We start from the raw sequence: 23165 nt of genomic DNA, 5'->3' as shown, positions 1-23165 counted from the left end.
CAGAGTTCAGTGTGTCTGGGTGAGCCCACAAGTGACCTGTACTCCATAAAGCAGTAGCTGGAGTTGTCTGTCAGTATGGGCTACCACAGAGGTTACCTCACTCAGCTTTAAGTGGAGAGCCTGTTTTCTCAGGAGACTCTTCTACACTGTGAGGATTAAGGAATTGTGTTCCTCAGGCACCATGACAACCTCAGACGTCTCCTCCCCTTCCTCCCTTTTCCTGGGGCTATTCTTTTGGCTGCTTCCCTGCAGGTCACTTTGACTATTAATGATACAAAGATGCCACAGAAAGAATAGGCTTTATTAGAGGGTTGACAAACCCCAGGCCCTGCCAGGATGAGCACACATGCGCACACTTTTGGTGAGTTGCCCAGTTGGTGAATTGTGCCAGATGCCGCCTGTGGTGTAGACACACTGGAAGAATCTGGAGACTAGTCAAATGAAATGTATATGCCCCACCCCAGCGACTGTGTTGTCCTGAGGCAAACACTCAAACCTGGGGAGGGGATCTCAGTGTCTCTGAAGATAAGGCTTACCCAGCTCTTCAGAGACCAGAGATACCTGGCTGAAGGCAGGACTGGGTAAAATTAGTCCATACATTCTGTGGTATCTCAATTCTAAAAATCAGATGGGCAGCGAATTGACTAGAAGCTCATACCAGAAAGCAGAGTGGAAAACAACCAATATCTGGGAAAGAATCTGCTGTTGGTTGTGTGGAGCAGGCTCTTGTGACACAGGAGAGCCAGTGGAGAATAAAGCTGTATGTTCTGTTTTCAAACTCAGTCTAAGTGGTTAAAACTGTGCTCTTACCCATTCTTGGCCCTACTGGTTTCTCCTCCCCTTGATTTTATTCTCCAAAGTCAGAAACCAAAAGTAGAGATGAGCAGTGGGGAGTAGATCATACTACCCCCCCTCCACCCTACAGGCTAAAGTGGATCCAGAACAGTCTTGGTTTGGACCCACTGAGCCAGAGGTTCAGTGTCCAGAGATGTCTTAAGTGGTGTACAACATGGCAGTGTCCCCAGATTTGTCAGTTGGCTCAGCAGCTGTTCAGCTGACAGAAGCACCCTTTAGCATGACAGATCCCAGCTAAAGGTACAAGGCATGTATGTGTTCAACAGGCATCTGTGGACTGGTGAGTGTAGGTTGCTCACAGGATACACGCACCTCTGCCCACCCTGCAGCTTCTCCTGGGGCTGAGGTTTTGTTTTGTTTTTTTTTTTTTTTAGGACGGTATCAGTCATCAATCTGAGGCCCAAGCAGGTTCTGAGCAGGAAAAGCGAAAAGCGGCTACTGCCCCGCCTTCTTTCCCTGAAGTTCACTGATGAGAGGGGCCAGCCCAGGTGGCGGGCAGTCATGAGAAGCAGGCCATCTTTTGTGTCCACTTACCCACCTCTTACCCCATGAGTCGGCTCCATTGGATAGTACTGAAAAAGGGGTGGGACTTGAGTTTGCTGGTGCCACCACTTCCAGCACCTAGGCGCCGCTGGGGATCAAACTGCAACAGCTGTGGGGAGGGATTTAAACAGGACTCTGCAGCCCTTCCCTATTGTGGAGGGGGGCACCCACCTCTTGGGCCTCCCATCACCAAAATCCCTAGGGTGCTCATTCCCTGCTAACCCAGTCAGTAAGCCCCTCCCCCTGACAGCGGTGACAGCACAGGCATTCGCAGGCATCTGTTGTCCAGCAGCCCTAGTGCTTTCCATGGACAGGTGGCTCTTCTCATCCACCCATAGACCAGCAGTCTCTAGGCCAGGCAGCAAGCAGCACCTCACCTCAGTCAGCAGAGAGGATGCTGGGCGGCTGAGCCACTCAGGCAGCTGGAGTTGGGTGTGGGCCTGGAATCCTGAGGGGTGGGTCTGGGACAGTGCCTGGAGAAGTGGGGGGACCCGAGAGGCCATTTTAGAGAAGCTTATACCCTAGTGGTGGCCAAGACTTGCCCCACCCCCATGACACAGTCCAGGAGGAAGATGACATTGGCAGTAGCCTTTTGCTAGGAGCTACTAGTGACCCAGACACGTTAAAGACAAGAAGCCGGCTCAGAGGACAGGGCACTTGGCTTAGCATCAGGGTTTGCACCGTTTCTTAGGACCATTGTCTCCATCGTCTTTGGCGTGGATGCTACTGGGAACAGCACTAGAACATTCTCTCCTTAAAGAAAAAGGCATTCACAAGCTGCACATGTGATGGCAGGCCTGGCATGCAGCCATTGAGGCCAGGGCAGGAATGTGGTGACAAGCACACAAGAAACATATTGAGGTAAGGATGAGCTCGAAGAGGAAAGGCAGGAGAGCCATGTGGGGCTGAGGGGTGTTTGTATAAGGGGTTCTCAGAGGCCCTGGGCTGTGGTAAACAAAAACTGACCTTTAGGTCACACTGTGGTTTGCTGGTGCCACTCAAAACTTCCCTGCTCAACTTTGTCCTCTCCCTTGCTTCCCAACCAGATTGGCCCCACATGTAGATCTGAGTCTTGGAATGCAGAGAGCAAAGCCTTGTCAATGGGTTTTCGTGTGTGTGTGTGTGTGTGTGTGTGTGTGTGTGTGTGTACACATGAGGGCAAAGCCTTGTCAAATGGGCTTTTATGTGTGTGTATGTACATACATGTGTGCATACACACATGGAAGGCAAATGTGTGTGTGTGTGTGTGTGTGTGTGTGTGTGTGTGTGTGTGTGTGTATACACATGTGGAGGTCAGAGGTTGAAGGTGGATATTTTTCCTCTATTGCTCTCCATCTTATTTTTCTGAGACAGGATCTCGCTGGCTGACCAGAAAGCTTCGGGAATGTGCTGTAACTAGGGTTACAGATGTGCGTCATCGCCCTTGACTTTTACATGGTTTCTGCGGATCAAACTCTAGTCTTCATGCTTGAGCAGCTGAGCAGCAGGCACTTCACCAGCTGAGCCACCTCCCCAGCCTGCAGGTGGGCTTGGCTGAGCCAGCTGGGAAGGCAGCTGCTGGGCTGGGTGGAAGAGCCTTGTCCCATCGTCTCCAATTGAGGAGTAGGAAAAGGAGATTTGGGATATAATCCAGAGGCCTTCCAGGGAAGGGTTGCTGGCTTCTCCAGACTTCAGGCCAGGCATGCTCTTCCATAAACCTATTGTTATCCCAACTAACACAATTCATAGGCGCCACAGCCCTTCGTGAGGTAGAGGTGACTTCCTCTATTCTCCTGGTCTGATGGGCGGAAGGCATCCAGCCCTAAGGTCAGGCATGGAGAACCAGGCAGCCTCTGTTCTGTTCTGACCCTGGCTGGCTAAGCTCTGCTTCATTACACCCAGTGGTCCCCACCCGCCTCTGCACCCTACCCAGCTACTCACCGTTCCTGTGAGCAGTTCATATAGAAGTGAGCCATAGCTCCACCAGTCACAGGCTTCGGTCAGCTCAGAAATGCCCCCAACCTCTGTGAGAACAAGAACACATCACCCCCCATCTCACAAACAAAGGGCCCTTTTCCATTCTCATCCTAGCAACCGCTGCCCATCCCCCACCTTTAACCCATACAAAGGCACCCAAGATCTAGGAGCCTTCCCCCGACTCCCTTCTTGCCTGGAGCACTGTACAGGCAGTCCACAGCCTCCTGGCTGCACTGAGGTTCCACTTCTGACCACTGGCCAAAATATGTAAGCTGGATGTGACCTTCTTGTCCAGTGTGTGAGGGAGGCATGACGGGACAAAGGTTGAAAGAAGCACCACTGAGCAGCTGGAATTTTGAAGCATTCCCAAGACACACCCCTCCCCTGGCCAGCATAACCATGTCAGGGGCTAAAGGTCATCCCAGGTGGAGTCTCCCTAAGGACATAGTCCCTGGTTGCTCAGGGTCCAGGGGTGTTCCTGAAGCTGCAGCCCCAGGGACATGTCCTGGTTCATGTAGAAGGACAGATGAAGGAAGGGGGGGGGCTGTTGATTCTGGGCTCCCATCTGAGAAGTGGGGTTGGAACAGAGAGGCTGGGGCTCCTACCTGCCTGGTCCAGAAGTAGGTTCTGTGGGTTGAGGTCCCGGCACAGCACCCCCTGCTCATGCAGTGCCTCCAGGGCCAGCAGAATCTCAGCCGCCCACAGCATCACCTGATCCTCCCTCAGGCTCCAGGCAGCTCGTCCACTCCCCAGGCTGGCCCTGTTCACTGATGTGGGGTTCTGACCTCTGCCTCGGCCACAGGCCCCTAGCACCCGGTCAGCCCCTTCCCGGACCCAGTGGAGCCTCCGAGTGGGTGCAGGGTTCCAACTCTGGCCTGCTCGCCTGACTTGGCTGCGCAAGTGGCTACATGGGGTCTCTGTGGTGAGGCCTGAGGCGTAGAAAGCACTGGGCCTGGCTGAAGGTTCACCGTCAGCCTCTCTCTGACGCTGGAGGGATGGGATCTCCTTGGCCGGAGGAAGGCTTTGAGAAGTCCACGGAGGCTCCGTTGGGATTCTGTCCTGCCCCAAGGTGTGGCCTGCTGGGAGCTTCGCTGACGTCATGAGGCTGAGGTGGGGGTTGAGCTGGGCCTTTGACTTCTCCTGGGCAGTGGCTGACTTGAGCCCAGAAGACTGACAGTGGGCCTGGGAGAGTAGATGTGACCAAAGAGTGCCTCCTGGGCCAAAGAGGGAGCGAGAGTGCAGGAAGGGAGAAGAGTGTGGACGCTAGGTCCGGGCCCAAGCCTGCTTTCCCTCATTTTAGTGTGCCCGCTCCACTTCCTCGGCAGTCTAGGCTGACCCACTTCCAGCCCACACACCCAATTCTTGGTGGACTTGTTTTGAGTGGAGCACCAGTTTGTTTGAACACCAGTGTTCAACACACTGACTTCCTCTTTTGCTTTAGGAAGAGTGGCTATTGCAGAAGGCAAAAAGTCTAAGCATGGATTTCCAGTGACTATGCCCTGACCCAGGGATGTGCCTCACATTCTAAGATCACTAAATACCTGCTACATGGCTCTCTATGTGGCCACTCAGCGATGGGCTCTGAGCAGGAGGAAATGGTAACAAAGAAGGAAGCCGAATAAATGGCCCCTTCACCCTGCTCCCTCAGCACCACAGAGGTCCACTGTAGCCTGGTCCTGCCCTCCACCTTCAGAAACCCTGGGCCCCCTTATCTGTGCCACACATCTGGAGCAAGCCACATTCCTCCTCAGGGCTCAGCAATTTTGTTTTTTCTGGGTTGGAGAAGAACAGTTAATACTCCAACGCTTAGAGGAACTGATGGGCCCCCCCACAGGTCCCCTCACCTTGCACATGCTCCAGGTGCAAGAAGATGGAGTCCTCACTCACGAAGTACCGCAACAGCTTTGTCATGTGGGGGACTCCATGTGGAATGATTGTCAGCCGCTCCCGGCTTACCATGTGGCACCTGGGAAGGCTCTGGGGGAGGGGACAGGGTATATAAATGAGCTGACATTGCCCATGCTCTGCCATCGGGACACTAGGACATGAATTGGGAGCCAGACTGAGTAGTGACCGCTTACCCCAGTTCCTGGCCCAGCCCTCACCCCTACAACCCCATGGAATCTGTGTCCAAGGATGAGACAGTGCGCATGTGTGTCAGTCTTGGGCCTTGGGCAATGCTCAAAAGAACAGGCAGATTTTGGCATTGGAGGGAACATGGGCCTCATGTGTGCATTCTAGGGAGAGGGTAGGCAGGGGTCTTGAGAGCTCTGAGAAAGTTCCAGGAGGAGCGCAGCATGGCAACAGCTGGGCAGCACCTGCCTTCACAACGAAGGTTCCTCCCGTTGCTGGGTCCTGGACCAACTGCACCTGCCAAAGTCCAGGAGGCACCGGTTAAGGTATATGCTAGTTCTTAGGTGGTCCATGCCCCGAGGCTGATGCCGTCCTGTCTTAGTTATCTCTCCTTCCTATACCCAAAGACCTCAGCTCTGCTGCCTTTTCCTCCTGCATCTGGGACTCCTACTCTACCTCCAGCGCTCTCTGGGCTCACCCTCAGGGGAGCTTTCTCACACCATCTAGTCTCTTGTCTCCCCTGGTTGTGAGCCCCACAAGGGCAGAAGCTATCCTGTCCGGCTTGGAATCCCCACAGTCCTGCAAAGTGCAAGTGTAAGTACTTCACATATGTTGGCGAGTGGTCTAAGGGCCCTCTGTTGTGTTTGCCGGAACCACTCTTCAGCTGCAGGCTTTGGCCAGAGCTCATCATCCTGACCTGACAGGGATTGAAGGTGGCATCGCTGAAGCAGCTCAGAGCCAGCCAGTTCTTCTGAGCTTTACTTACAAGTGAAGCTAGGCTAGGCATGGAGGCAACACGCCTTTAATTCCATCTGTGATTAACAGAGGCAGAGGCAGGCAGATCTCTGTGAGTTCAAGGCCAACTAAGGCTACCTGGTGAGTCCTCATCTCAAAAAAAACCTACCAAAACAAGTGAAGAATCTGAGGTTTTTGAGAACATGGTTCCAGATCAGGTAGGCTTGACTGCAGCAGGCTTTCACGCTACAGGGATTTCTGTTTTGTTACACTTCCTTTTAAATGAAGCGAGTGTGACGGTGCACACTAGCCACCTGGGAGGCTGCCCTTTGGTAGTAGGCCCTCTCCTCAGGGTGGCTTTGGTAAGAGGTCTAGCCACCACTGGGCCTAGTTTGGAGTTTGGCCCTTGAATCATCCCCTGGGCAGGCAAGGGTGGATGCAGCTGTAGGAGAGGGAAGGAGGGGCTTTCCGCCCTCTGGTGTGACTGCTTGACCAGACAGGCTAGCTAGCTAGAGTTGGGAGCTGGGCCCACAATACTAGACAGTGGTAGAAATAAGGAAAAGAGCCCTGCAATTGCTTTTTGATTTTTGTTTGTTTGTTTTTTTGAGACAGGGTTTCTCTGTGTAGCCTTGGCTGTTCTGGACTTGCTTTGTAGACCAGGCTGGCCTCAAACTCACAAAGATCTGCCTGCCTCTACCTCCCTGAGTGCTGGGGTTACAGGCATGTGCCAACACACCCAGCCTCCTGCAAATGTTTTATGGTGCTGAGGATTGAACTGAGGGCCTCATACATACTAGATAACAGATATTACTGATTTTATGCCTTAGCTCAGTACCCTGGTTTTAGAGCTTGGACAAATAAACTGGCTTTCTTTCTTTCTTTCTTTCTTTCTTTCTTTCTTTCTTTCTCTCTTTCTCTCTCTCTCTCTCTCTCTCTCTCTCTCTCTCTCTCTCTCTCTCTCCTTTTGTGTTTTCAAGACAGGGTTTCTCTGTTTTAGCCCTGGCTGTCCTGGAACTCACTCTGTAGACCAGGCTGGCCTCGAACTCACAGAGATCCTCCTGTCTCTGCCTCTTGAGTGCTGGGATTAAAGGTGTGCGCCACAGCTGCTGCCACAGCCACCACCACTTGGCTAAACTGACTTTCTTAACTACCAAAGACGAATTTTAAATGTCCATCTTTGCTATATCACTGGTTTGTTAGGCCATATATAGGAAAGCCCTTAATGAAAGTTGTGAGAATATCACACACTTGCCAAGTCACACAGCTTCTCTGAACCTTGTCTTGTTTTGTGTGTGTGTGTGTGTGTGTGTGTGTGTGTGTGTGTGTGTGTAGGCGTGTAGGCCAGAGCTTACGATGCTGGATATCTTTCTTAATTGTCTTCCATCTTATATTTTGAGGCAAAGTCTCTCCCTGAGCCTGGAGCTCACTTATTCAGATAGATTGGCTGACCAGTCAGCTCCAGAAATCTGAATGATTGCCTCCTCAGTATTGGGGTTACAGGTATGTACCCTACTATGTGCTGCTTTTTATGTAGTTGCTGGAAATCAGACTCAGGTCCTCCTGCTTGCGTGGGAAGTACATTACCAACTGAGGCCCCTAAAAGTGAGGATCACAGCAGCTCATACTTTATAACATCATTGTTAATAAAAGCAGAGAATCCAAGTATAATCTTCCTAATCCCTGGTAATCATCCATGTCATTGTAGAAGAAACAACACTGACTGTAAAGTGCTTACTCTGGCCTAAGCCCCACCAGGCGAGTTATTAGTGATCCACTTTACTGGAGAAATTGAGGTTCTGAGAAGTGAAATTACTCATTTTCAACCCTACTGCTAAGAAGTGGTAGCGTCAGAATTTGAATTCAGACAGGCAAATCCTAGGTGGGGTGAGTAAGTTCCTGCCAGGCTGGCCCCAATCTTCTAATCAGTAACGGGAAAGCCCCACCACCTCCTTCCTACACCGGGGCAGCGGGGTCTCTTCTGACCACTAGAGGGCTCCCTTTAATGGCTAGAGACCTAACTCAGGCTGGCCTTGGCTCCCAGACCAAGCTTGTGCAATATTTGAAGACAGAGGCAGAAAACGTTGGGGTCATTTAAGAAAAGTTTCCCACAAGTATTTACACCCCACATAATTCCCCACCATCCTTCCCCAAGTGGGATTCCCCACCACCTCCTCTGACTTCCAGTCTGAAGCCCCGCCAAGGATGGGAGCCAGAAATTCAAGAGGACCCAGTGTCAAAGCCTGTGTCTTCAAAATACACTAAAACCTATTTTTTTTAAAAAAAAAGAAGGAATTAGACCTATAAATTAACAATAACTACTTTGAAGTTAGGTAGGGTGGTGAATTGACTTCTTCTCCTTCCATTTTTTTAAAAAAAACTTACTTCTTCTCAGTGTATTTCTACCCAAGTGGGCATTTTCCCATTGACCAACCAGCCAGTCAACCAACCAACCAAAATCTTGCTCTGCTAAGTGTGTTGAGGGATGACCTTGGGCCTTAGTTTCATCCCTTTGAGATAATTACTAAGGAGCTGAAGACGTCACTTAGTTCGTAAAGAACTTGCCCAGCACACATGAAACCCTGGATTTGCTCCTCAGCTTCATATAAACTGAGAATAGTGGTACATACCTGCCATCCCAGTACTCAGGATACAGAGGCAGGAAAATCAGGAGTTCAAGGTCATCCTTGGCTACAATTCAAGTTTGGGGCCATCCTGGGCTACATGAGATCCTGCCCTAAAAAGAGGGGGCAATAACTAAAATACAGCACTGCCAAACACAGCTTTCTGTGCTTTGAAGATGTCTTTCTACACTGTACAATGGGGAGCCATCAACCTCAAGGGGCGGTGTAGCCCACACTACTGAGACACAGGACACTGGATTTTAACTAATCCACAAATGGGAATGTTAGCCTTATAATTGGAAAAATGGAAGGCAACTGTGAGCACTTGCCAGGGGCTTAGGAAAATGGCTAAGTGGGTAAGAGTGCTTGCTGTGAAAGTATGGGTTCAGATCTCCAGCATCCATGAAAAAAATTAGCAGAGCTGAGCAGAGACAGGAAGTTTACAGGGGGCTTGGTGGCCACCAGCCAGTTCAGTGTGGGAGCCTAAAGCAGTACAATAGAGAGTAATAGAGCAGGACACCTGGCACCTTGCGTGTGCTCATGGGCACATGCATAGGTACACAGCATGGAAACTACATGAAGGAAGAAAGGCAGGCAGGCAAGTGGGGAGTAGTTAGGGCACTGGGCAGCACCTTTGGTGAACCGTATGATAAGGCCTGTAAAGACACACAGGGAATCTAAACCCTAGGTGGAATTTAGGTGGAAGCAAACCCCAAAGCTTTAAATGCATTCTTTAAAAAAAATTTTTTTTTTAAGATAGGGTCTCTCTATTATAATCCCTGACTGACCTAGAACTTGTTATGTAGAACAGCTTGGCCTCGAACTCGCAGAGATACACCTGCTTCTGTCTCTGGAGTTGCAGGGATTAAAGGTACCTACCATGTCTAGCTCAAAACAGGTTCTTAAACTCAAATGCTTAGAGGGCAAGAGATACTTGTGTAGACAGAGTTGGAACAGAGAGTGGACAAGGCCAGTGCCCATCTGAATGGGGCAGCTCCTCCGTAGCTCCCTAGGGCCACAAGGAAGTGTGAGCACCACATTTCCAGGTCTGATTGGTTTTTTTTTTCCAGGAGAAATGTGAAATAAGGACTTTTATATGAAAATCTACGTGTTTGAAAATGTTGGCAACAATTAAAAAAAAAAAAAAACCACCAGTATTTACGCCAAATAAAACAAGAAGCAACTCAGAAGACCTTTCTTCCCAATGCTCACTCAGCTCAGAGCATGGCTCTCAGAGGAGGGCGGAGTCAATCACTGACAACCCTCCCCCCCCCTGCACCTCCCCAGGGTCCTGGCTGCCTACCCAGTCCCTAATGTGCTCACCTCACTGCTCCCTGCCACCTCTATCCCTGCCAGCCCCACAGCCAGTACCTTCAGGGGACACTGGATTGTCCTGAGCAAGCCCCTTGGCTCCCTTCCCGGGACTGAGGGTTGCCACTAGCAAGCACAAGCCCAGCTCTGCTGCCTGGATCTGCCCGGGCAGAGCTGCAGAATGAGGCGGATGACCTAACACTTTTCCTAATTTGGGGACATTTCTGGCCCTGGCTTGGGCATGACCCAGAGGACGAAAAAAGACCCCAGGAAGGAAGTAGCATTCACCACTTGAGTATCTTAGAGAGGGTGAAAAAGGAAAGAGGCAACCTAAGGATCTTAAAGTGAACTTCCCCCTGCACCAGCATCAGGGTACTGATGTTTTAATGCTTCGCACATGCGCATGCCCCATGGTTGAACAAATCAGCACGTTCTGTCACCGATTCCCTCTTGGGGACTCCTCCTCTAGATGCGTGTCCCAAAAGCTCCAGTGTCTAAAATTAAAGTACAAGTGGCATAACTTCCATTCACCGCTTCCCAGACGTATTTAGTTTGGACCCCTGTCTCCGTAACTGGCATCTCACTCAGAGAAATTTGTCAGTCAGTCTGTCTGTGAGAGCAGCTGGGCTTAGCCAAGGTCAGCCTGTGGCCACTGGGCAGTTTAGTGGGAGGAGTGACTGCAGCAGATGGGACGCTGGCTGGACCTTCATGGAGCCTGGGGCCTGCTCCAGGGACCTGGAGAAGCAGCTGGAGCCAGGCCTAGCGACTGGAGCTTGTACCTCCCCACTCTTGTCACATGCACTCAGAGCCATCAACCATGCACTAAGTGTCTTAGTATATGCCAGGCCTTTCCCAAAAATTGTTTCATTTCCTTTCCAGATCACCCCTGGGGGGGGGGGCGCGGGGAGGATTCTCTACTTCACTAATGAGGAAACCAGTCCTCAGAGCCGTGAGGGGATTTGTCCATGGTCCATTGGCCAAACGCAGGGCCTGCCTCCCAGGTGGCACGCTGCCCTTGGGTATGACAGAGGCGCACACACCACTGTTTTTTCTCTATGGGCTCTCAGACACACGAAAATTGCCCAGGGCTTTAACCTACACATTCTTGGGTTCCACCCTAGAAATTCTGACTCCATAGGTTTGGCATGGGGTCCTTGATCCAGATAACTCCCTGGGTTGGAGGCTGAGGGCAATCTGATACAGGCTCAACACTTACGTGACCTCTTTGTCCCTCGGATTCCTCCACTTTATTTATTTATTTATATTTATATTATTTATTATTTTTTTTATTTACTTATTTTGAGACAGGGTTTCTCTGTGTAGCCTTGCCTGTCCTGGACTTGCCTTGTAGACGAGGCTGGCCTCAAACTCACAGAGATCCACCTGCCTCTGCCTCCTGAGTGCTGGGATTAAAGGCGTGTGACACCACGCCCGGCCCTCCACTTTAACAAGGGTTGGGATGTCATCTCCTGTCTTTTGTCCACCCTGAGTTAAGGGAAAGGGAAAAGGTGCAAGTTGGGGTCAGAACGAGGGCAGGAGTACCAGATGAGGGAAGGCCTTGGACAACACAAGCCATCTCAAAGAGACCCACAGAGTGGGCGGGGCAGTGAGCGCTGGCCCATTCCCTGGGCACAGCTCCTTCCGCATAGTCTCGCATGGTTTTCTATTTCTGAGCTGGAGGGTAAAAGGAAAACAGACTGCTTGCTTCTTCTCCTTTCCCTCTCTAGAACCTGCCTGGTGTATTGGGGGAGAGAAGAGGAGCCACTGGACTCAGTCGATAGCCACTCTGAGCCCGTACACCGCCCGCTGGATGCAGGCAGCTACCACAGGGGGCTTCCACCCTACCCCACCTCTCCCTCATCCGCCACCCCTGCCTGTACACACCTGCTTACCCTCCACACCCCAGTGCCTGCTCACCTTCTTGATGATCCCGACGACCCTGCATCCCCTCAGCTGCTCCAGAGCAGAGCTCAGCGTTCGGATGGGCCGGAGCCTCAAGCTGCTGAAGCCCTGCTTGAGAAGGAGACAAGCCCTCAGCTGTGGCTGCCGGCAGGGGCTTCCAGAGGCAAGAGAGCACAGGGGACCGCAGTGGCTAGGACTTGCCTAGGACTCACAGGGTCAGACTGTGACCTTCATTCCGAGTTTGGGGGCCCCATGCTGGCTTTTTGCTCAGCCCCTACCCAGCTGTACAGGGGCTGCTTTAGAGGCTGCTTTTCAAAAGTCTTGTCTATGAGAGACACATGCTCTCAGGGTTTGGAGTGGGCACATGTGGGTCTCAGCCTCAAAATGTAAACAACCTACCTTTGTGAAAGGCAAGCTACCAGACACAGTGGGCCTAGGAGGGTACTGTGCAGGCCTGTGGTGTGAAGGGTGCAGTTGGCCACTGGGTTAGAAAACCATTGGATGCATGCGTGTGTGCGTGTGTGTGTGTGTGTGTGTGTGTGTGTGTGTGTGTGTGTGTGTGTGTAAGAATGGCATGGAGTCACATGCAAACTGGGGTAGGTGGTTAAATCACACATGCCAAGTGCTCTGGGAGGCTTAAGGTGAGTGAGAGAGTGTGTAAGGATGGGAGGGCATCCCTAACTCACACCCGGACTCACACCCTCCACTACCCACTCTTCCCTGAAGCAGGAAGGGACTGGGTTTTATGGGGGGGGGGCAGGGGTGGCACAGTGTCTCTTCCCAGTGTCCTCTTTCTCTTCCTAGGGGATCCAGGGAGGGTCTCCTCACCGTGTTGGGGCAAGATCCACTGCCTAGTGTCCGCTGCAGGTGGCAGTTGAAGATCTCCTCTGCCCTCCGTAGGTACTTGGCAATTTTCAACTTTACAGCTTCACGTCTCTCCTTGTTGGGGTCAACTGTGGAGGGCCGGGGTCGCATTCTGTGGTCACCAGGATTGCACCCTACCCTCTGTCCTGGGCTTAATGGTGGCTGAGATGCAAGCTCCTATTAACTACTTATTCCTGTCACAGCCAGTGGCCCCTATTTCCCAGAGGATGTTTAGCTAGTTTGTCCCCCGGCTCTGTGTTTGAGAGGTAGGGTTGAGAAGAAAGACATTTGGAACCATAGTGGCCACATGCCAACTACTCTTTACAGCTGGTACCCACCACCTCCCTGGTCGGTCTCGAACCCTGGGAGGGAACAGGGCAGAGATTACAGGGTAGAGATTTGCATATCCCTTTCCTTTAGAAAAGGAGAGAGAAGCTTCCAGGGTGCAATGACTCCACCAGCTCTGCCTCCGAAATGCATCTGGCACTCCTGCCACCTAGGCATGGGAGGGTCTCTTCAACAGTGACAATGGTGACTCTAGTCACTACAGCCTGCCACAAGGCCCTTGAGTCTCAAACTGGCCTCAGCATGGAAATGCCTCATTCTGCGCTGAGCAGCCCTTTCCTCCCTCTCTGCGGAACACTGCCAGGCCCCTCCCCCCTGGACAACACACATGCTGCCCTTCAGCATTCACATTAGTTTTCACTTGTAGAAGGTACCCCATCTGACTCAGTTCCCCTCTTCCTCCGCTTCCCTTCCCTTCCTTGCTCTTCCCCTCCCCCAGGACTATAATTACATATCCACTTGTCAGTCAGCACCCCCCTCACCCCCCAATCTGGAGTGCAAACTTCCAAAGGGCCACTGCCCAGCCCAGCGCCATGGCCAGTCAAGTGTAGTGGGCCAAGTACACAGCCACAAGAGCTGAAACAGTTCCAATCACTGATGTACCCCCTTGGTAGCTGTGGAGCCCTGAGCAAGCTCTTTAACTGCTCCGTGCCTCCATTTCTTCATCCGGGAAATTAGTCCTTGCTCAGAGCCACATGCACTTGTAGTCTGAGTAGTCAGGAGGCCGAGATAGGAAGATTAGCCCAGGCAACAGTGAAGCCCTATCTCAAATAGTGATGCTAATAATCATAATTCCTAGGCCGGGTGTGGTGGCACACACCTGTAATCCCAGCACTTGGGAGTCAGAGGCAGGCAGATCTCTGAGAGTTCGAGGCCAGCCTGATCTACAGAGCAAGTTCCAGGACAGCCAGGGCTATACAGAGAAACCTTGTCTCAAAATAATAATAATAATAATAATAATAATAATAATAATAATAATAATAATAATAAATAATAATAATAATAATAATAACATAATTCCTATATGCTTGTAACTGCATGCAATAACAAGTCTATTAATGTGAGACTCCAATGAGTCAATATAGTTAAAGCCTAATGGAGTCTATCATGTTGAAATGCCTTAATAAAGTCAAGCCCTCAATATGGTCCTTCATGGAGGCCTGGTAGGGTCAGTACAGTGCCCTACACCATCCCTAATAGGGACAGACAAAGGATCCCTTGCCAGTCCTTTCCCGCCCACCTTCTGTCCCCGCCCTCACCATGCACACCACGGAGCAGCACGTCCACACCATTCTGATAGTGGTTGAAGGCCGCCTCGTAGTCTTCGCTAACATCTCGCTCGAGGGCCAGGTGAATCTGTGAAGCTGCATCTACCAGGTAGTCACGCTTGGTCATGTCAGGTGTCCCTGTAGCTACCCGGTTACGAATCTGTTCCAGGTACACGCAGGCCTGGGACCGTGCTCGCGAACAGGGCTCTGGCTCCACACCTGGGCCGGGTGGACATTCACAGGCTACCAGGCTCATAGCGGCCCTGCAGCTGTGAGACCTGCAAAAAGCACGTGCGCATTGGGGGAGACGCTTACCGGGGGAAGCCACACCCCTACCTGTACGACAGCTTCCTCCACTAAATATTGGAGACACTGATACCCACAGCCAAAGGCAGAAGGGATGCGAGCTGGCGATGCTAAGGTCCCTTCCTTGAGCTGAGCTCTACCTCAATGGTGCCAATAATGGGATAACACAGCTGGAGCCTTATCCTTTGTTTTCCATTCATATTCCATTCCATGAGTTATGTCCCCAGCATGTGTGTATATGGAGCTCTGAGAGCTGGGGATACCTGTAACCCACAGCTGCAAACCCGGTGTCAAGCACATCGTAAACCATACTAAAGTCACACACTGGCTCAGATCTTCAGCTCCCACTGGTCACCCTCCTCATGTCTCCCCTCCCCCTCCCCCCTGCACTGCTTCCCTTGTGAAATTTCAGTCAGCCTTGGGCTTCATTCAGCTCAGCTGTACCCGCCCCACCCCCACGCTGTCCCCCCACCCCCGACAAAAAACAGGCCTAGGCTGTTTTTTTTTTTTCAACCTTTGGTCCTGAGGTCAGGAGATAGTGAATGAGGACCGCCCCTCCCTAACCCCCCCCCCCCAAGTCACCAAGCTGGGAGTGCAGAGCTCATCAAAGCTCTTTCGGAGATGACTGTCGGATTAAATGCCAGTTCATGTGGAGTTCAATGCGAGTGTCAGGGTGACCTAGCCCTGTGAAGGCTACAGCTTTTCCTCCTGACTCCCAGAAGTCCAGGGGGGCAGTGCGCCCTCCCAAGGGCCTGACAGCAACTCCTCCCGAAGCAATGTATGACACGAAGGGCCCAAGGGCTAAGAGCAGTTGCCAGAGGGAAAGGGACACAGAGAAAGCAGCTAGCAGCATGGTCTCTGTCCCTCACAGCAGCCCAGCAGCCACCTTTGCTGTTTTAGGTACCCTTGAAAACGGCCAAAGGGGACAGGATAAAGAGAGGGGTGGGGAGGAAGCGCACATCCCCCAGGCAGCAAGGAAGCTTGGCCAGGATGAGGCCAGGAGATGGAGAGAGGCGGCCTTCCTGCTCTGCCGGGCCCAGTGGGACAGTTAGCTCCGAGGCCTGTGCTGGGGCACCACCGCCTACTGCGCAGGGCTGCGGGGTTTCAGGTCCAGCTCTGGGAGCCACACGCCTAAGACTACCTAAGTCAAGAAAGCAGCGCGTGCGCGTCCCCGGCACACAAGGTGCATCACTCCAGGGACTGTCCAAGGTGGTCAGGCGGAGGCAGGGAGAGGAAATGGGAGGATGGCTCAAGAGCCGAGCAAACACTGTACCTGTCTTCGTGCCAGAGCTCCGGGCCTTCCCGCCAACGCTGCTGTCCCTTCACCTCTGCAAGGATCCGTGGCTAGCACCCTTCCGCAGGTGCCTGGGGGCGGGGGTGGGGCGTCTAGCTGGGTGCTTGCCAGCCATTGGCTACGGATGAGCTCATCCTCAACCCGTTAGAATAAACCTCCAATCATCGTCCTCCTCGGCTTCTGACAGCCCTTAAAGCCCTAGAGTTTGCAGGGCCGGGAACTGGGAGTGGGAGTGGGAGTGGGAGTGGGTGGGGATGGATGCGGGTGAGTGAGTGTAGGGTGGAGCGGGGAGGCCTATTGTCCCCACGTGTGTGTGTGTGTGTGTGTGTGTGTGTGTGTGTGTGTGTGTGTGTGTGTGTGTGTGTGTGTGTGTGTGTGTGGATGCCTCAAGTCTCTAGGCCAACCGACAACACTTCTGAGACTTTCTTCATTCACTACTTGAGTCAGAAAGCCATTCCCAAGAAAGCCACGTACCTGTCAGAACCCACAGCGCACTTTGCTGTGGGCTTGTCTCTTTGACAGATTTTCACAGCTGTCTCCTCTTCTTCCTCTACACCCCGTCTCACCCGGAACTGTCGCTTTCTCTGGGGATTAAAACCAAGCTCAAATGGCAGCCCTTTATGAACGGAGCCACCTCATCAGTCCCAGCGTTCTCTCTCTCTCTCTCTCTCTCTCTCTCTCTCTCTCTCTCTCTCTCTCTCTCTCTCTCTCCTCTCATTTTTTGAGACAGGGTTTCTCTGTGTAGTCTTGGCTGTCCTGGACCCGCTTTGTAGACCAGGCCTCCAACTCACAGCGATCCACCTGCCTCTGCCTCCCGAGTGCTGGGATTATAGGCGTGCGCCACCACGCCCAGCTAGCGTTATCTCTTTATTAATATAATAAATCATCTCAAGTCGGACAAACTAGGTCCCCACTGTTGGAGCCACTCTGGCTTCCGTTTCCTTTTCACGTGCCATCTTCAGTCTATTTGAACATCACGACGGTGTTTCCTCCCACATCTAGACATTTCTTCCCCACCCACTGCAACGGGTTTTGATGAGAACATCTCTAATACTACTCCGTTCACTGTAAGTGAATTTTCAACTAATTTTGTTTATGTCTGGGTTTTACACTTTTATTTCGGTGTGTGTGTGTGTGTGTGTGTGTGTGTGTGTGTGGTGTGCATGTGCAATATGTGTGCACATGCCAAGGCACATATGGAGATCAAAAGGCAATTTATAGGGGTGGATTCTCTTCTACCACACAGATCCAGGGATCAAGCAGCTCAGGCTGCCAGGCTTGGCAGGAGGCGACCTTCCCACCCTGAGCCACCTCACGGTCCCCTGAGTTGTCTGAGTTGATTAAGTCTCCTGATTCTTGAATGTTGAGATGACAAGCGCACGTTACCTTGCCCAGCTTTACCAATTTATTTTTGAAAAACAAATGCCTTGGAAGCTGGAAAGATGCTTCAAAGGTCAAGAGCACTGGATGCTCTTCCAGAAGACTCAGGGCTGATTCTCAATTCCTAGCACCTGCAAGGCAGTTCCCAATGGTCTGTAACTGCAGTCCCACGGGGTCTGTAACTCCAGTCTCAGGAGATCTAACCTCTCTGGCCACTGAGGGCACCAGACATACACATGGCACACAGACATATGTGCAAACAAAATGCCCCTACACATAAAATAAATAATCACAACATTTGCACATATTAGAGCTCATGAATCAGGTTTTGCATACTTACCTTACTGTAGAAGGTACTTTGTACTTCTGTTTGGTTTTTTTGAGACAAGGTTTCTCTGTGTAGCCTTGGCTGTCCTGGACTCGCTTTGTAAACCAAGCTGGCCTCGAACTCAGAGTGATCGCCTGCCTCTGCCTCCCAGAATGCTGGGATTACAGCATGGCTCGGTGGTGGCTTCCTCTTTCTACACTTGCAATAGACACTGCCATCCTGGGGAGCCTCTCACAGCACAAGTCAGATTCTTCCCGGTCTTGCTCAAATCTCGCCCCAAGATGTGCTCAAGGATCTCCTGTGACCCCAAAGGCTCTCCTTCACTGCCCTTCCTAATTCCTTCTCCCTTACCTACCTCACCCATCCGACTCAGCTCCTCACCAGACCAGGTATCTCTTACTCCACAGCCTTGAGCTGCCCCCTTCTAGAATAGCCTTCTTCAGAAACCTGCCTAGTTCCCCTTCCCCTAGTTTGAGTCAGCGCCCTGAAATGATTTTCTTCCCATTGTCTCCTGCACCCCCTGCGTCTCCCCCTGTACACTGATAGCATGACCCTTGATCCACTAGTCCTTTCTCTGTGTGTATGTTTCTTTCCTACCTCCGTGTGAGATCCACATGCAGGAGGGCTTTCTGACTGCTTTGTTCACTGCTGGGCCCCACTTGCCAAGGACAGCAAATGTCGTGCGTTACTCAAGAAACGTAGCTGGGTGGCTGAGTGAGCTCTGAAGCGTAAGAAGGAACTAGCCAGGGAACGCAACTGAGGCGGGCCACAGAGGGAAGGTTCTGGACAGCAACAAGAAATGTATGGATGCCCTGATTAAAGTAAGCGAGTGGGGAGGGCAGGCAGGAGGTGAGGAGGGGGGAATCACATCTACTGATCAAACAGAAGCCATGAAGTCATCGACAGACATTAGCACCACTTCCCTGATAGCGACAAACAAGCCTTCACAAACTCTAAGCGAAGCACACACATTTTCTTCTTAACTTGGTAGTGGGTTATCTTCCAAGCACAGAGCAAACCCGATATGTAACTTAGAAGCTTTCGTTCCCACAGTCAGTTATCCTGGCAAGAGGCAGGATCCTACTTCTCCACCCTTTTGCGAGCTGGGCTGAGTCATGGAACTCACTTTGAAGTGTTCAGGGGCTAAAGCATGTGGGAGCTTCAAAAGCCAGTGGGTAATTCATCTTTCTCCCCGACTCCCACCAGAGCGATCCCTGGAAGCAGACAGCCGAGATCTCTGGGAACTAGCAGTAAGTAAGCGCTCCTTCCTCCAAACATGACGTGTGTTGGATATGAATTGTGAGTGACAGAGAAGTTTTTATTGCATTAACAACTGCAAAGAGATTGTGCAGGGGGGGAGGGGGCATGCCTTTGATTTTCATGGCTGCTGCCGGTTTTGTTTTGTTTTGTTGTTTTTAATGAAGCAAGAGACTTCTGCACACAAAGAGCTGCCTACAAGGGCGCTCATCACCCAAATAATAAGTGTCACCCAAACCTACTGTCCACCAGTGCATCTGGTATGGGTGTTCCAGACGATGAAAAACACGTCAGGACTTAAGGTCATACCGTAAGAGAATGGCTAATGTCATTGGAAACAGCCCATATCACATTGGTTTTTTTAAAAAGTTTTATTATTTTTTTATTTTATGTGCATGAGTGTTTTGCCTGCATGTGTATAAGAGTGCCGCATATGTGCCTGGGTTCCACAGAGATCGGAAGAGGCCTCATATTCCTTGGATCTGGAGTTACAGATAGTTGTGAGCTGCCACTTGGGTTCTGAGCAGCCAGTGTTCTTAACCGCGGAGCCACCTCTCCAGTCCCCAGGTTAAGTTTTAAAAGCAGGCTATGAAAATAGACGATGTGTCTCAGTTCCATGTGGGTCTTTAAGTAGATTTGCAAGGACTGTCCAGTCCTCTCTTCTTCTCTGTCTTCATCCTGGTGATAACAGTGGTAATAGTTGGACAGGGCTGGAGAGATGGCTCAGCGGTTAAGAGCACTGATGCTCTTCCAAAGGACCTGGGTTCAATTCCCAGCACCCACATGGCAGCTCACAACTGTCTGTAACTCCAAGATCTGATGCCCTCACACAGACATACATGCAGGCAAAACACCAATGCACATACAATAAAAATAAATAAATTATTTAAAAAAAACCTATGACAAGAACCAGGCTCGGTGGAGTATGCCTATAATCTGGGAGGCAGAAGCAGGTGGACCTCTATGTGTTCAAGGCCGGCCTGGTCCACAAAGAGAGTCCTAGATGGCCAAGGCTACACAGAGAAACTCTGTCTCAACAAAACAAAACAAAACAAACTAAAACTATGGCAGGCTGTATGATCTGCTTTGTCTAAAGGGGTCAAAAGAGATGTTTGTTTTGTAGATGGCGTACTACTACAGGGCCTCTGAGGAAGGGCCGCAGGCATTCTGTCAGGATGGAGGCCAGGTTCTGGTGGACAGGGCAGAAAAAAGGAAGAGGTGAACTGGGGAAATAATTTCTGTCCGCAGCCTGAGCCAGTTTTGCACCAAAGCGTTTAAGCAAAATTTGTTGCTTGTTCTTTGGATTTTGGAAGAATTTGTGGTAGATTGTAAGAAAGATTTTGGAGGAGAATATTGAAAGAAGATATGACCACCAATTATGTGAGACAAGAGGCATTCGCTGCTGCTCGCTTAAGCAAGGAGAGAGCAGACCGGCAAGGCTCAGCATCCCAGGGGAGAGCAGAGGACTGCTGCTGTGCAGTCGCCCTTTTTCCTTAGGGGTGGGGGATGTATTCCAAGACCCGCAGCTGCCTAGTACCAAATGCTACATACAAGCACCGTGACACCACCACAGTAGAACTGAAAACCAACCACAGACAACTACTGAAGTGACTAATAGGGAGTGTGGCACACACAGTGTGGATCCACCAAAGAAGAGGATGATGCATTTCGCCCCACCCCCCACCCCCGTAGGGGCTCGAGCACGATGGTGAGAGAGTTCATCACATTACCAGGAACAGCATACAACTCTGTTCAAAAAATTACAGATTGTTTATTTCTACTTTATATTTCGCAAGTCTAAGTAACGGAAGCTTTGGAGAGTGGAAGTATGGGATGGACTGCTTACTGTAGGGCTTTGGGGAAAGGACAGTGTTCAGAAATGAACCCACTTTAATTGGCTGCTGTTCCTTAAGCCCAGGAGCATGGCCAGTGGAGAGGGCTGCTGCTAAGTGGTATTTTCAGAGGCATAGGGCTATTACTGGTTTCAGGAGCCTGGTTACTGGACCAACTGGCCATGTAAACCAGGTTTATAATCTGTCGCAAGGGGTACCTGATACCATAGCCACATCATGATTAGACTTCTTTAAGAGTATTAGATGTTATGTTCTCACAGGGAAGGACAGTGAGGGACAGACACATCTCCGTACCCTCGAAGACAGTCTCAGTGGAGCGCTTGTGGATCTTTTTTATTTATTTTTATTTTTATTTTTTGAGACAGAGTCTCCCCCCCCCCCCCATGTTGTACTGCCTATCTTGGAACTTGCTTTGTACATCAGGCTGACCCTCACATTCACAGAGATCCTCCTGCCTCTGCATCTTTGGTGCTGGCATTTCAGGCAAGAACTACCACACGCAGCCTGGCTCTGGGTCTTTGGTGGAGCTAATCCTCACTGGCCAAGTTTCCCTCTTGAGAAAAGTCAAGGGCACCCAGGGCTGCCAAGTGATTCTGGCAGGAGAGGAATCCTCAGGACTTCTCGGCTTCCCGTGGCATGGGCAGAAGGGGGCGGGGGGACGGGGGTAAGGGCGAGGGTGGGGGGTGGGGGAGGCGGCGGGGGCAGGGCGGCGGTGAGAGGTTGTATTTCCGGTTTCCTCGGGAAGCGCTGATCTGGGATTTATGCCATTCTAGCTGTGCCCCACCCCAGCTACTAAACATGAACTCTACGGCCCCCGCAGGCCTGGCCCTGATGCATGGGATTCACTCCGCGTGAATCCTAGCCTGGCTCTGCTCCCTCAGACTGTGGCTTCTGTGTCTGTGTGGCAGCCAGCCGTGACCAGCTGTCAGTTTCTGACTCTCTTAGAAGCTGGGGAAAGAATTCCTCCGGCCGATCTCCCGCCCCTTGGGGACTTATCTAGCTAGTGAGAAGAGGGCCTTCTCCAATGGCGCCCAGAGGGAAGATAACCCTGTGGGAGCTATATAATCTCAGGCAAAACCACAGACCCCTGCTGGGTCACCGTGCTTCCCAGTGTTACTACAGTGACCTTATGGTGTTGGGTGGCCCTGGCTGAGGCACAAAAGGGTAGAGCCGCAGAGGAAGTAGCAGGGAAGGGAAGAAAAAGCTTGGGTCTCCTACACTGAACAGCTTTGCAGAGGGACCAGTAGTGTCTCACCTGCCGTCCAGGTACCATCCCATGGTCCAGCTCCAGAAGGATGTCTCAACCCCTTCCCAGCCTGATGTTTTCCATGGCAACAGGGACCAGAAACACACTTGTCTTTTTGGCCTGGAGTCTCTGAGGGCGGGGCCTCATATCTGCCTCAGTTACAGCCAATGTCATGGGACGGGGCGCACAGGCTTCCCTCAGGAAAGGGAGCGGTTGGGTTTTTCTAGAAAAACAACTGTTAAGCTTTGTTACTGACAGACAGCCATCTTTCCACACCAAGACTCGGTTCTGTCACCGCCCTGTCTGGAGCCTTGATTTCCCTCCCACCCGAGTTTGTGGGAAAGCCTCTTCTGCCGACCCACCCAGGCACACCTCACAGATGGTTTGGCCAGCTTCTCCAGAGGAGTGCACAACTCTCCTCCTCCTCACACTTGATCTCCACGCTGTGGAGGAGGTGCTATGTTGAGGGGCAGGAAGCGCCAGCTTCAGGCCTAGGTTCTATCCCATCGCAATCCTTTCTGGGAAATTTGAAATTTCTGGCTCAAACAGTCTACATGGGTTTTTGACTACCTGAGCCTTTATCTGCTTAATAAGGAGGGGAAATTTCATGAATTTTCTTTCAGGCCAGTATATTGTTTGTTTGGTTTTGTTTGTTGTTGTTTGAATATAATTCATTTGTTTTTTATTGTATGTGCATTGACGTTTTGCCTGTATGTATGTCTGTGTGAGAGTGTCAGATCTTGGAGTTAAAGACAGCTGTGGGCTGCCATGTGGGTGCTGGCTACTGAACCTGGGCCCTTTGGAAGAGCAGTCAGTGCTCTTAACTGCTGAGCCACCTCTCCAGCCCCCTGTTTGTTTTAAAACATCATTGACTCCTGACTCACCAGCCCAGGAGTTATTTGAATTTCCGATTCAGTCAGCATTTTGCTCTAGAGGAATTTTAATCCAGCAACATGGCTGCTCAGGCAAGAGGTCACATCCAAAGACATTCTAGGCCTGTATGATCTGACTGGAATACAGACATGCCT

The 23165-nt window shown here is 51.2% G+C and overlaps 1 protein-coding gene and 1 long non-coding RNA gene across 4 annotated transcripts; one reads left to right on the top strand and one right to left on the bottom strand.

Moving 5' to 3' along the window:
• Positions 1 to 282: 282 nt before the first annotated feature.
• RPS6KL1 (ribosomal protein S6 kinase like 1) lies at positions 283 to 16566 on the bottom strand. 3 transcript variants are annotated; one of them, XM_084791472.1, is made up of 12 exons: positions 16548 to 16566; positions 16053 to 16144; positions 14465 to 14751; positions 12825 to 12949; positions 12012 to 12104; positions 5677 to 5724; positions 5199 to 5331; positions 3960 to 4568; positions 3548 to 3640; positions 3319 to 3401; positions 1776 to 1871; positions 283 to 1507 (listed from the first exon to the last, which is right to left on the bottom strand). In XM_084791472.1, the coding sequence occupies exons 3-12, from the start codon at positions 14727 to 14729 to the stop codon at positions 1397 to 1399; spliced, it is 1656 nt and encodes a 551-aa protein (XP_084647598.1). In that variant the 5' UTR covers positions 14730 to 14751; positions 16053 to 16144; positions 16548 to 16566; the 3' UTR covers positions 283 to 1396. The 3 variants fall into 3 exon arrangements, with proteins under 3 accessions (XP_084647598.1, XP_084647600.1, XP_084647599.1); XM_084791474.1 differs by lacking the exon at positions 16548 to 16566 and having other exon boundaries at positions 283 to 1427; positions 16053 to 16176; XM_084791473.1 differs by lacking the exon at positions 16548 to 16566 and having other exon boundaries at positions 3548 to 3637; positions 16053 to 16172.
• On the top strand, positions 4376 to 12003 carry LOC311602861. The gene is made up of 3 exons (XR_014780882.1): positions 4376 to 4464; positions 7566 to 7662; positions 9854 to 12003. It is a non-coding gene; the product is annotated as an uncharacterized lncRNA (long non-coding RNA).
• Positions 16567 to 23165: the final 6599 nt, after the last annotated feature.

This window comes from Acomys minous (genome assembly GCF_964271855.1).
Source record: "Acomys minous genome assembly, chromosome: 8".
Taxonomy (NCBI): Eukaryota; Metazoa; Chordata; class Mammalia; order Rodentia; family Muridae; genus Acomys; species Acomys minous.
The sequence above is the reverse complement of the archived record's forward strand: the minus strand, read 5'-3'. Positions and strand labels throughout refer to the sequence as shown.

Coding starts and splice junctions, on each gene's coding strand:
- RPS6KL1 (XM_084791472.1), bottom strand. CDS start 14,729: ATGAGCCTGGTAGCCTGTGAATGTCCACCCGGCCCAGGTGTGGAGCCA. Junction 3,641..3,959: donor CCTACTTCTGGACCAGGCAG/GTAGGAGCCCCA, acceptor ACACTGGACAAG/AAGGTCACATCCAGCTTACA. Junction 1,872..3,318: donor ATGAACTGCTCACAGGAACG/GTGAGTAGCTGG, acceptor CCACTTCTCCAG/GCACTGTCCCAGACCCACCC.